The sequence below is a fragment of the Hyperolius riggenbachi genome, chromosome 3 (genome assembly GCF_040937935.1).
Source record: "Hyperolius riggenbachi isolate aHypRig1 chromosome 3, aHypRig1.pri, whole genome shotgun sequence".
Taxonomy (NCBI): domain Eukaryota; kingdom Metazoa; phylum Chordata; class Amphibia; order Anura; family Hyperoliidae; genus Hyperolius; species Hyperolius riggenbachi.
This window is the reverse complement of record NC_090648.1, coordinates 128414091-128427309: the sequence shown is the minus strand read 5'-3', so window position 1 is coordinate 128427309 and position 13219 is coordinate 128414091. Positions and strand designations below refer to the sequence as shown.

Below are 13219 nucleotides of genomic sequence, written 5' to 3'. Positions count from 1 at the left end.
TTCTACAGTTGAGCTACTGTAATACACTTGCATGTGAATGCCACACAAGTACCTACTGATGTCATTGAACACAGTTATGCTTCACTGTGTGTTTACATAATAGGAAAAAAACTCTACCAATAGCAGGCATTTTTCATGCTTTCGGGAAACCTCTACCAACCGGCTTCGAACCACTTTGCATAACTGCATGCATATGGGATTGTCTACAGCTGATCTGAGACTTCTGAGAAGTGGTAAAAGCACTGCTCTCCAACCGTCTGTCTGAGCCGGCAAGCCTGCATCCCCATTCTCTCATTTTCATTGTAAAATAGCTATGTTTTTACTTCTTAAACATTTAAGGTGGTCACACACCATACAATTATTTTTATTTTGAATCGAGCATTCCGATCCAATTTTACGATTGATCAGAAGTTTCAATCAGAATCTATGTGGTACCACACACATATTTTCGAGATTGATGCAATTTCGGGATAAAAGATCGAAAACTCAGAAAACATTGGTTGGTTAGAAAGATTGAGATAAACATGTACTGAATACTTACATACAATTTTTTTCTGGTTGAATACAATTTTACATAGTTACATAGTTATATAGTTATTTTGGTTGAAAAAAGACATACGTCCATCAAGTTCAACTAGTACAAAGTACAACTCCAGCCTGCTCCCTCACATATCCCTGTTGATCCAGAGGAAGGCGAAAAAACCCTTACAAGGCATGGTCCAATTAACCCCAAAAGGGAAAAAAATCCTTCCCGACTCCAGATGACAATCAGATAAAATCCCTGGATCAACATCATTGATCAACATTGAATTTCATCTGCCATTTATGTGCCCATATAGCCATCCTATCCAGATCCTGTTGCAATATGACACTATCTTCCTGAGAGTTGATGATTCTGCACAATTTTGTATCATCTGCGAAAATAGCAACATTGCTCACTACTGCATCTACTAGGTCATTAATAAATAAATTGAAGAGCACTGGACCCAGTACTGACCCCTGTGGGCCCCCACTGCTAACAGTCTCCCATTTTGAGTACGATCCATTGACAACTCTTTGTTTTCAGTCCATTAGCCAGTTCCCTATCCATGCACACAGACTCTCATCCATCACACACCGTGCAATTCTTGATAAAACTGGTCTGAATTTTCCTACATGTCCAATCTCAAAAAAATCGGAAATTTAATCAGATTTCTTGATCGAAAACAAAAAACGCTTTTGATTTTTTTGGGGGGACAACTGATCTTATTTATCCAATTGTTGTAAAATTGGATATTTTAATTGTATGGTGTGTGGCTGCCTTTAGACTTAAAGTGGCCACACACCATACAATTAAAAGATCCAATTTTTCACAAATCCGATAATTTCGATCGGTTGTCCCGAAATATCGAGAGATTTTCTTTGATTTCGATCGAGAAATCCAGTCAAATTTTCATTTTTTATTTTTTTTTGGGAGATTGGACATGGTGAAAATTTCAGACCAACTTTATCAGGAATTGTTTTATTCATGATTGGGGAAAATTGAACATAGGTGTGTGGTACATTGGCAGATTTTTGAATTGTTACAATCAGTCAGAAAAATGGATTGCTATTCTTGAATTGAACAGATATTTAAAAGAATTGCATGGTGTATGGCCACCTTAAGGCTTGGTTTACACATAAAAAGGTGTCCTGTCAGTGTTTGACAGTTGGCATCAGTTTTTTATGTGTTTCTGTGGCTGTGTTCCCACATAGTGACACATAAGTGGTACATTTCTGATCCACTCAGGTAAAACTGATTGAAAACTGATGCATAACTGACAGGACAGGTCAGTACTGGACTGGAAATGTGCAAATTTGTGTGTGAACCAGGCTTATGTGTGCGCCCAGCTTTAATTGGTGCTCTGACGACTGGCAAAGAAAAAACATACTGTTGCACTTTGGTATCCTTTCACTGGAGTAACTCCTGCTGAAAGGGCCATCGTGCCTAGGCAGGTTTGGTGTCAGGCAGTTGTTCAGATAAGAGCTTCTAGCTGTTCCAGGGAAGGCTATCCTTAATGACACCCTTTGGCCCTGTTCTACGAGAGAGTGACCCTCTAATCTTGAGAAAATAAGCCAAGTCTCTATAGCAGGGTGGTGGAATGTCCTGGTTTCTCCCTGTGTATATAAAACGATTACTTATTTATCAGCTGCCTGGCCCAGGGAATTTTTTAAGCTGTTTAGCGAATTCCAATATAACCGCAGAGTGTGACCACGATCAGTGCGGCAAGGACAAGTTAACCCATCGGTCAACTGATACTGATGGAAAGTAATCAGCTACCAGTGTAATATACCTGCTTACCTATGTAACTCCTGGACCACTTCACCGGTTTCTAAAAGTCAATATTATATTTAAACCTAGAGCTGTGCATGTTAGAAAAGGTTATAGTGGTAGCTGGAAAGTATACTGGTTTAGGGCTCTGCCTTTGACATAGGAAGACCAGGGTTTGAATACTGGCTAGGGACAAACCTATTCAGTAAAAAGGCAAGACCTCCTGACAGTTTAGGGTGCCCCCTTAGTGGCTACAGCTCTTGATAGCTTTGAGTCCCACAGGAGAAAAGTGCTATTCACATGACAGGATTAGGTTAGGATTATACATAACTATTTACTGGTAATCTTTAGGAGGTTTAAAGCATCAGTGAAAAATCAGGGGAACGTTAGAAAGGATTGCTGTTACTTGGAATATTCAGGTAGCTACGCACTAATACAGGAAATCCAGCTTTTAACCAAGATAGTTTCCGGTTATTCTTTTTTAATCACATCCTCAGTTTTAAGCGCCTGACTTTAGAGCTAGCTTTTCATCAGCGTATAGTATTTCAGTTTTGTTGGCTGTATTATATGAGAACCCGTCAAACATATTTAATGGTTATGTCCACCAAAAGTAACATTTAAGATTCATTACAATTAACTTCCCCTTCCTGCCTTTTCCCACCCATCTTGGGTTTAGCCATACCTCCTCTTGTATTATCAATACTAAAAGATTAATTAGAAATCCAGCTGAGGGTGTGGCACCGAAATAGGAAAAAAGGGGCGCAGGAGCACTTACGGAAAAAAGGGCGCCACCATATGAATGACACGATTTGCGGCAATGCTGGGAAATTTGGGCGCATACAGGTGTCCAATAAAGTCCAATTGCTATGCACTGCCGCAATTTGCATATAAGCATGCCTCGAAGCCCGCTATTACATTCTTTTCAGCAATCAAACATTCTTTGACGCAAATCTTTGTGGCAGCACCTCCAGGAGCCCAAATGGTGGTTGGTTAGGGTTAGGAGGTGTGGGTTAAGTGTTAGGCACCACCCTGGGGTGTTAAGGGTTAAGGTGGCCACACACCATACAATTTTTTAAATATCTGTTCAATTCAGGAATAGCAATCAATTTTTCAGACTGATTGTAACAATTCAAAAATCTGACCAATGTACCGCACACCTATTTTACATTTTTCCCCAATCATGAATAAATCATGAATAAAATAATTGAAAGCTCAGAAAAAATTGACTGGAACTCTACATTAAGTAATTGACAATCCATCATACACCATACAATTCTTGATAAATTTGGTCTGAAATTTCCAACATGTCCAATCTCCAAAAATCGAAAAAACGGTAAATCCGATCTGATCTATCGATTGAAAACAAAAGAAAAGCTCTTGATTTTTTGGAACAATCGATTGTAATTATCGAATTGACGAAAAATTTAATCTTTTAATTGTATGGTGTGTGGCTACCTTTAGGTATAGGTAGGTCTTAGGGTTAGGCATCAGTAGAGGGAGGTCTTAAAGAGAACCCAAGGTGGGGTTCTGACAATGAAATCCTCATACAGAGGCTGGGTCTGCCTATAGAGCCCAGCATCTGTTGCTATCCAGGTCCCCCCTAAGCCCCCCCCTGCGCTCTGCGATCATCCATAAATCACAGCTGCGCTGCCAACACGCAGCGTGTCACAGCGGGCTGTGTTTACCTCTGTACTGTCAGTCTGCTGCCCCCCCCCTCCCGCCTCCTGCATAGCTCCGGTCCCCGCCCGCGTCCCTTCCCTCCCAGCTGATTGGACCTGATTGGGCAGGGACTGGAGCAGGAGGCGGGGGGGGGGGATAGCCGAGACTGACAATACAGAGGTAAACACAGCCCGCACAGCGCGGCTGTGATTTATGGGTTATCGCAGAGCACAGGGGGGGCTTAGGGGGGATCTGGATAGCAACAGAGGCTGGGCTGTATAGGCTGACCCAGCCTCGGTATGCGGATTTCATTGTCAGAACCCCACCTCGGATTCTCCTTAAGGTTAGGCATAGGTAGTGGGAGGTCTTAGGGTTAGGCATCAGCAGAGGGAGGTCTTACGGTTAGGCATAAGTAGAGGGAGGTCTTAGGGTTAGGCATAAGTAGCGGGAGGTCTTAGGGTTAGGCATCAGCAGAGGGAGGTCTTAGGGTTAGGCATCAGCAGAGGGAGGTCTTAGGGTTAGGCATCAGTAGTGGGAGGTCTTAGGGTTAGGCATCAGCAGAGGGAGGTCTTATGGTTAGGCATAAGTAGAGGGAGGTCTTAGGGTTAGGCATAAGTAGAGGGAGGTCTTAGGGTTAGGCATAAGTAGAGGGAGGTGTTAGGGTTAGGCATCAGCAGAGGGAGGTCTTAGGGTTAGGCATAAGTAGAGGGAGGTCTTAGGGTTAGGCATCAGTAGATAAAAGGGCTCTGTGTGAGAGCAGGGTTAGGTTAAGACATGTTAAAATATTGGTAAATATTATCAATATCTTACTATTGGAATTACGGTAAGTAGCAGAATATCAGTAATTTTACTGATTAGTTTTACTCAGTAAAATTAAATGATTGATTACTGATTAATTTTACTGAGCACAGGGCCTGAATCCCAAGTGCTCTTTTTATCAGGTGCCTTTTTTACATGACTGCATGTGGCACCCCTTGTCTAGATACAGAAGGAGAGTGGATGTATAATTCTGGGCCAGCAGATTTATAATTCTAATGATGAGGAGTTCTCAAGAAATGTAACAACCCTATAGATGACTTCTTACAGTTATGCATTTACTTTTTTATGCATCTCTGGAAAGTGCCTGTTAGTGGAATGCCTTTATGAATATGTCATGTGTGCTGGAGATTAGAATTATTTGGGGCAACCAGTATGAGAAACCTAGTCTCCAACAGATTTTCCTGGCAGGCCTAGTGAGTTAATAGTTGTATATAACTTCCTCTTGTAACAAGTGCATGCCCAACTTCCCGGTAACAAGGTCTTCTCATACTGAAGCGGAAGATCATGTACTGACTAAATTCCCAGCACCATCTTGTGGCTGAGGGGGGCAAACACAGAATATTCAGGCTCAGAAAGTTCAGGGAAGCCAGGTACGAGTCTGCATGACTTGATTTAGCAAGACGTTAATTTGACTGACTAAGGCCTGGAACCCACTACAAATCGCAAACCACTAGCGCAATAGCTAGCGTTTTTAAGTAGCATTACGTAAGAGATTTCATGACTGTTTTCCAGCGATTTTGGTAGCGATTTAAAAAGTGTAAGCTCTTTGCCAGCGATTGTGATAGCGATTTGCGATTAGCAATTTTAATTCTGATTGGTACTTTCAAATTATTATATTTTTTTTACAGTTTGCAGTAATTTCAAATCGCACATAAATCGCTATGTGTAGCAATTTATGATCGATTTGCTAGCGCTTCAATACTTTACATTGAAGCACAAATACTCCCAAAATGGGGGAAAGCGCTAGCGATTTAAAGCACTCCCTAAACGCTCAAAAAAGTGCTCTAGTGGGTTCCAGGCCTTACAGGCTATCCAATTGTGGCTATCATCAGCTTCAAACAATCAGAGAAATGAAACGTGATTTCTGGTTGGTTGTTGTGCGATGAATCATTTTACAGGTTGCTTGCTGTTTATTTCGTTATTTGTGTTCTGACAAGTTCCAGATCTTCTCTTCTGAATGCATTATGTCTCTTTTGCAGATCCTCCAGTGGCAGCGGCCGTGAGGTCACACTTTCAAGACTGTCCAGATTCACACAATGATTTCTGCTTCCACGGGACGTGCAGGTTTCTTGTGCAGGAAGCAGTGCCAGCCTGTCAGTAAGTCATCAATATAGTATCATAATACAACCATTCCTGGCAGGGGCGTAGCTACGAAATATGGGGCCCCCAAGGAAAACTTTGATGAAGCCCCCCAATGTCCACATCCCTCCACTTGGCGACACATTCGCCACTCACCAGCACTTTTTTTGCAAAACCTAAAAACACACTTCTTAAGGGCAAGCATACTCTTTCACAGGAAGCATCTGAGCAGCACAAAGAAATGAAATCTACTTACCTGGGACTTCCTCCAGCTCCTGGCACCTGCTATGTCCCTCGCTGCACCTCCTGTGTCCTGGGATCCCCCCTGTTTCAGAAGCTGGCCTCACCAGGTCGGCCTTTACTGCGCCTGCGCAAATTCGCTCACATGGTCTGGAGCGTTCTATGCAGAACAATCCAGACCACGTGAGCGTGATTGACTGTGGTGTTCATGCAGGCGCAGTAGAGTCCGACCTGGCGTGGCCAGCTTCTGAAACAGAGAGGATCCCGGGACACCGGAGCTGCGGCAAGAGACGTAGCTGCTGCCAGGGGCTGGAGGACATCCTGGGTGAGTAGATCTCCTTTTTTTGTGCTGCTCGGATGCTTCCTTTAAGGCTTCCTTGGCCACTTACCGCTTATTTACCATTTCATACACAGCTCCCCTTCACCTATTGTTCTATACTTTAACCTTTACTTAGTAAGGCCAATAGGCAAGGGCTTTCTTTCCCCTTTGTCTCTCAATGCTGTGTGATGTGCATACGTGTCTTCCTCCATATGTAAAATCTGTAGTTGATTTGTTTACTGCATTAGCTGTAATCCACCATTGTCTTGTACTGTTAAGGTAGCCTTTCATCTAGCGACTTGGAAGCCAATCGACCATCTGATTCTATAATTATTATCGGATGAAAATCGGTGCCACCAAGCGCATGCCTGATCGACGATGTGACCAATTTCTGGACGAGTATGTCAATCGGACGTGCTGCAAAATGTCGGCTCGTCGTGGTCGGTTGGGTGCGCTGCAGTAACAGCGAGCTCTATCGGGATGAGCTACAAACACGATGAAACCCCTGAAGTTGTCCCCCCTATCATTCAATATGCCCCACCCCGGTGCCCAGTGCACTATACATTACCTGTCCGTGTCCTCCGCTGGCTGTGGGCTTTGTCCATACTCGTGCCTCACACGGTTTCCGGAAACGGGGGCCCACATTACTCTGGAAACCACATAGGGCGCATGTATGGACGGAGCCAGCGGCAGACATGGACAGGTAATGTACAATGCACTGTCCTCCCGGGGGCACATTGAACATTAGGGGGACAGCAAAGTGGTGGATGCGAAGTCACAAGGCCGATTTTGTATTGATTTCAGCATGTAATTGATCGGGAATTGACCTGCGGTGTATGGGCAGCCGACAGGTCTCTCTCTAAGCCATACATGTCAAACTCTGTCCTGTGGGCCAGATCTGGCCCTCAGAGGCATTACATTTGGCCCTCAAGTGGTTTCCCCACTTTGCATTATGTTTGGCCCAATCTAGACCACCAGGGAAGCTATATTGGAGGTTAAGCCCTAGAACACCAGGGAAGCCATATGAGGAGGTAAGAGGGAAGCACTTAACACTAGGGAACTGTATAGGGGAAGGTGGGGGCCTCTAGACACCAGGGAACTGTATAGAAGAGGGAGGATTACTAGACACCAGGAAACTGTATAAGGGTTGGAGGGGGGCCATTAGGCATCAGGGAACTTTATAAGGGAGCAAGGTGGCCAGTAGACATTGAGGTTGGCCAACGACTAGGTCCCAGTGCAGAATTTCGGCCCCGTTGAGTTTGAGTTTGACACCCTTGCTCTAATCAGATTCGATTAGAGAGACGTTTGTCTCTTGGTCAGACCTTCACATCATCGCTAGAGTTATGGCTACCTTCAATGGTTATATTGTATTGTTATACTTTGTATTCTGATATACAGCGCCACGGAAGACGCTGGCACTATATAAAATCAAAATAATAATGTCATCTGGGGAGGGAGATACCGGCCAAGTGTGTTCTGCATAGAATGACAAGCGTTTGTCATATTTTATGTGATTAGTGGATCAGGATTCGGTCACCACGATTTTAAATATATTTATGTAATGTTTATCTCCTAAAGCTGTGAAGGATTTAGCCACCATGAATGGGCTTCTGCCACCCTTCAGTTCTGCCATTTCATGAGGAGAGACCGTTTACACAGAAGGAAGCTGATAGCGCGTTACAGAAATATTCAGGCAGTAATACAGACCTGAGGCGTTTTTAGTCTATATCAGAAGTTCAAAGCCCTATTGTAAATAGCTGAATAATGGAAAGTGCTTTATCAGTGACAAATACCACTTTGATCCTTAATAAACAGTTCTCTAAGAATGCAAATGACGTACAGATACCGTGATATAACAAGGGTCAGAGGAGTTTTAATGTATTCCCTGTTTATGGGCTTCTGTACGGAACCCTTTTCATCGTGGACTTCAAACTTACTGCCACATCTAATCTTCAGATTGTCCCAAATAGAAAAAAAAACAATAACCTTTGATTTTCTGGAATGCCAATAACTGGGAAACACCAGCTCTTTAAAGGTTATGTGTGCTTTTAGGTCATTCACATAGTTACTGTTGTAGGTGTTTACTTGGCAGCCTCAGAAATACCTGTATATGAAAGTCCCAATAAAAAAAGAGAGAAACATGAATACTGTGAAGTGTACCTGTCACCTTAAGGCTAGTTTTACACCTGGTCGCACAGGGGCTGGGCATTGCACCACAAACGCACAGTTTGTGGTGCGATGCCCAGCCCCTGTAACATCACACGGCAACGCACAAATGCCTAATATATGTGGCAGAGTGTGCCGACAGGGTCATATGCATAGGCGCGCCCCCCGCACACCCCTCGCCAAGTGACGTACTCCATGCTGGACAGGAAGTATGTCACTGGGATTTCTGGGTTTCCCTGTCGTAATCCCATCATTATGTGCAGGCGCTACTCTGCCAACGTGTTTACATTGCCTGCGTCACCCATTGACTTACATTACTTCCAGCGCTGCTGCGTCGCCACGGAAGTTTGACAGTAACGCACCGGTGACTTTGATTTAATTGTAAATCTCGAATTGAAAAAAAATATATAAAAAATGGTATGGTGTGTGGACTTTAGAGCTATGAGTGCTGTGATGTCTGCACATCTTACTGCCTACGGACATCTTTCCCAGAGATATCTTTCATCCACTTATATGTTGAGATATTCATTAAAAATTGCACTTTCTTGTAGTTAAGTTACAGAATCAAAATGTTTTTTGTTGCTGGTCGCAATGGCCATTACAGTCAGTGGAACATGACACACTGCCTGTGATGCAGTATGTCTGGGCATCGCAGAAGCCGCAGCATGTAACCGTGCCACTTCTGCGGTAATCCTAGGAGCGCTTTGTTTTTTTTCTTTCCTGGGTCGCAATATGGCTTTAAGATGCGGCGTGACTTTTCAGCTCCAGTGTGGTGCGATTGTTCCAAATTGCACTGCACCAAGTGTAAAAGAACAGTGAAGGTCTGTACCCACCACGTTTTTTTCCAGCGTTTTTTTGAGCGACGAGCGATTTTTTCTGTAATCACGCAACATGGCTACAGGCGCACGATCACGTGAATGATGTTTAGCTACGCACAGCGATAGCGACCATCCCGGTGGATGACTCTGCGCAAAGTACTGCGATGACTTGGCTTCCCGTTCGCGCCCATTGTGTGATGTCGCATGTACCCGGCATCCGGAAGGTGGAACACTCGTCGTCAGGGAGACGTCGCTGGAACCATCTTCCTACGTCGGGTGGTGAGTATTGAGCGTTAGTCCTTGTTGGAGCTGTCACAGTATTTTGGATAAAATCATTTTCTAGGTCTCACATAGGAAGAGAATACAGCAGGGAAAGAGATCTACAGTATAACAGTCTGGCAGCGCTTCAAAACCTTCCGCACTCTGTTCTGAACTAAAAAAAAAAAAAGTTTTCCGTTGACTTCTACTTTGAGTCACCACATTTCTCTGCTATTAAGCTAAGCTCATGTGCACATTAAGTACACCATAACACTGAGGTGGATCACGGCTTTTCAAAATTACATTATTCATATGGCGTGTTTTATAGTCAGGTTGTATTGGTCATCTGATGACATGAGCCTAGAAACGAGTGGATGACCTGTGGCTCCAGTGTTTAAAATAGTTTTCTTAGTAAGAATAAAATTGTTTCCCCAGCAACCAAATAGTTTCAAGTTTTGTTTATCTAGCTTGTATTTGAAAAATTACAGCTGAAAACTGATTGTTGTAGGTCACAGGTGTTTCAGCTATTAGTAGTCCATGCTGTGTCATAGCTATATTAGGAATTGTTTCCTACCTGCCTTTTGTATGATATGTATACCCAGTGGTGGACAAAGCCAACAGTGTGGAGCTCCTCTTCTTGGCTCACAGCTCCAGCCACGTAGCACCTTAGGCGTTGCTATAGCAGCAATGCTATAGTCCGCAATCGCTGGACCACAAATTACTTCTCTCTCCAAGTGGCCGGCATGTCTCCCCCTATTGACAGCTTCTGCTGGTCACGTCATGAGCAGAAGCCATCACTAACGGAGCAGCGGAGATGAGAGGTCTGCGCCGCCGCTAGAATCACTGGTGTGGCGAGCCACGCTGCCACTGTGAAGGAGAAATTGCGAGGAACCGAAGGACCACACAGGGCGACAAGGCAGGGTGTCCCCAACGTTGCGGCAGGTCGGGGACTTCCTGTCTTTGGAATGTCTCCATTTTTGGAGGAGAAAAAGTGTGTCTTATGTTCCGAAGAATAGGATAATTCCTACCATAGTCATAGTGGGAGATAGCCACATGGGAAAAAAGTGACAAGAGAGACAGTTGCATGGTAGGTAGTGATACAGGGTAAGCGTGATGCAAGAAGTAAAAAATAACCAAATGGGAAGGAGGATTACAGAGAGGAACATACAGAGAAGAGCCTAGAGGATAATCCAGCCCTGACTGTGGTGCATGGACTCTAGAGGACAAAGGACTCCTGTGCAGCTGTAAGGCCTGCACCAGCCCTGTATATACCACTTTAAAGAGAAACTGTGACCAAAAATTGAACTTCATGCCAATCAGTAGCTGATACCCCCTTTCCCATGAGAAGTCTATTCCTTTTCTCAAACGGATCATCGGGGGCTCTGTATGGCTGATATTGTGGTATAACCCCTCCCACAGGAAACTGTGAGGATTATGGTCCTGGCAGTTTCCTGTCTGTGAACCTCATTGCATTATGGGAAATAACAGCTTTTTCCAACTGCCAAAAAAGCAAGCAGCAGCTATTTCCAGTGACATCACCTGCCAGCAGTAAAATATCACCATGTGGTAAATGTCAGAATGTAAATCAGGGAGAGGAAAGATTTTACAAAGGGCAAACACTGACTAAATCATTTATACATAGTTATTGTAAAAATGAAGCTCTTTTTTATTACATTATTTTCACTGGAGTTCCTGTAGCGGTCATTCTGATCTGTTACTTAGGGCCTGTTTGTACTACGTCCAACAGACACGCAGAACAAACTGTTGCTTTCCAGTGGGAAAGCATAGATCCATTTGTCCGTTGCATTTCCAGAATGCACAAATCTGGCCTGCACAATTTTTTGGACCTATCCATTCCCAAGTGCAATAAGGGAACACCACCATGGACCTCCAGAGTGGTACTGGTACATCATATCCAGCCCATAGTATGAAGCCAGAATAAGAGAGAAAAGGAACACAGACATGAGGTGCATTTCTTACTGTACTTCATTACTATAGCCAGTTTCCTCCTGAGCATGCAACTTGACAAAACCAAGCATGCATGTCCACCAGAGACTGCTGCTCAGGATGTCACCTGAAATGGTTGGGAGGAATCATTTTAGGCATCAAAAGTCTAATGACAGGCCTTAGTCTCTCAGTTTCTGGCTGGGTGTTGTTGGCTAAGCTGGAGCTTAAGCTAGTCTTCTATTTGTAACTGCGGTAAATAATGATGTAAAATGAACTACTCAATCATCATCTCACTGTTGACTATTTTGTCTTTGCAGGTGTCTGCCGGGCTATGTGGGTTCCCGCTGTGAGCATGCCGACCTGCTGGCAGTGGTGGCAGCAAACCAGAAGAAACAAACAATCACCGCACTAGTTGTGGTGTCAGTGTTGGCCACAGCTCTGCTAATTGTAGTCTGCGTATTAATGCAGTAAGTATATTACAGCAGCTGACAGTTATCTTTCTTGAATATCTTGCTCCTGAACTTGTGCATATGAAGGGAACTTCATCACTGTTGCTACCACTCTGCACTGCTTTATCGCTGGCGCTACCACTCTGCACTGCTTCACCACTGCCACTACCACTCTTCATTGCTTCATCACTGCTGCTACCACTCTGCACTATTTTATCACAGCCACTACCACTCTGCGCTGCTTCATCACTGCCGCTACCACTCTGCACTGCTTCATCACTGCCGCTACCATTCTGCACTGCTTTATCACTGGCGCTACCACTCTGCACTGCTTCCTCACTGCCCCTTTACCCTGCTTTATTACTGCTGCTATCACTCTGCACAGCTTCATCACGGCTGCTACCACTCTGAACTGCTTAATCACTGCTGCTACCACTCTGCACTGCTTCACCACTGCTGCTACCACTCTGCACTGCTTCATCACTGCCGCTACCACTCTGCACTGCTTCATCACTGCCGCTACCACTCTGCACTGCTTTATCACTGGCGCTACCACTCTGCACTGCTTCGTCACTGCCCCTCTACCCTGCTTTATTACTGCTGCTACCACTCTGCACTGCTTCATAACTGCTGCTACCACTCTGCACTGCTTCATCACTGCCCCTCTACCCTGCTTTATTACTGCTGCTACCACTCTGCACTGCTTCATCACTGCTGCTACCACTCTGCACTGCTTCATCACTGCTGCTACCACTCTGCACTGCTTCATCACTGCTGCTACCACTCTGCACTGCTTCATCACTGCTGCTACCACTCTGCACTGCTTCATCACTGCTGCTACCACTCTGCACTGCTGCTACCACTCTGCACTGCTTTATCTCTGGCACTACCACCCTGCTCTGCTTCATCACTGCCACTGTCTCTCCTGCACTGCTTCACCACCACCCCCACCACC

At 44.5% G+C, this 13219-nt stretch overlaps 1 protein-coding gene across 1 annotated transcript in view; it reads left to right on the top strand.

Moving 5' to 3' along the window:
* The window catches only part of TGFA (transforming growth factor alpha), a 103173-nt gene that overhangs the window by 69333 nt on the left and 20621 nt on the right, over positions 1 to 13219 (top strand). Inside the window, exons 3-4 of the mRNA XM_068274928.1 lie at positions 5968 to 6085; positions 12133 to 12282. Of these exons, the coding sequence (XP_068131029.1) occupies positions 5968 to 6085; positions 12133 to 12282 (268 nt within the window). The remainder of the gene's footprint in view (positions 1 to 5967; positions 6086 to 12132; positions 12283 to 13219) is intronic.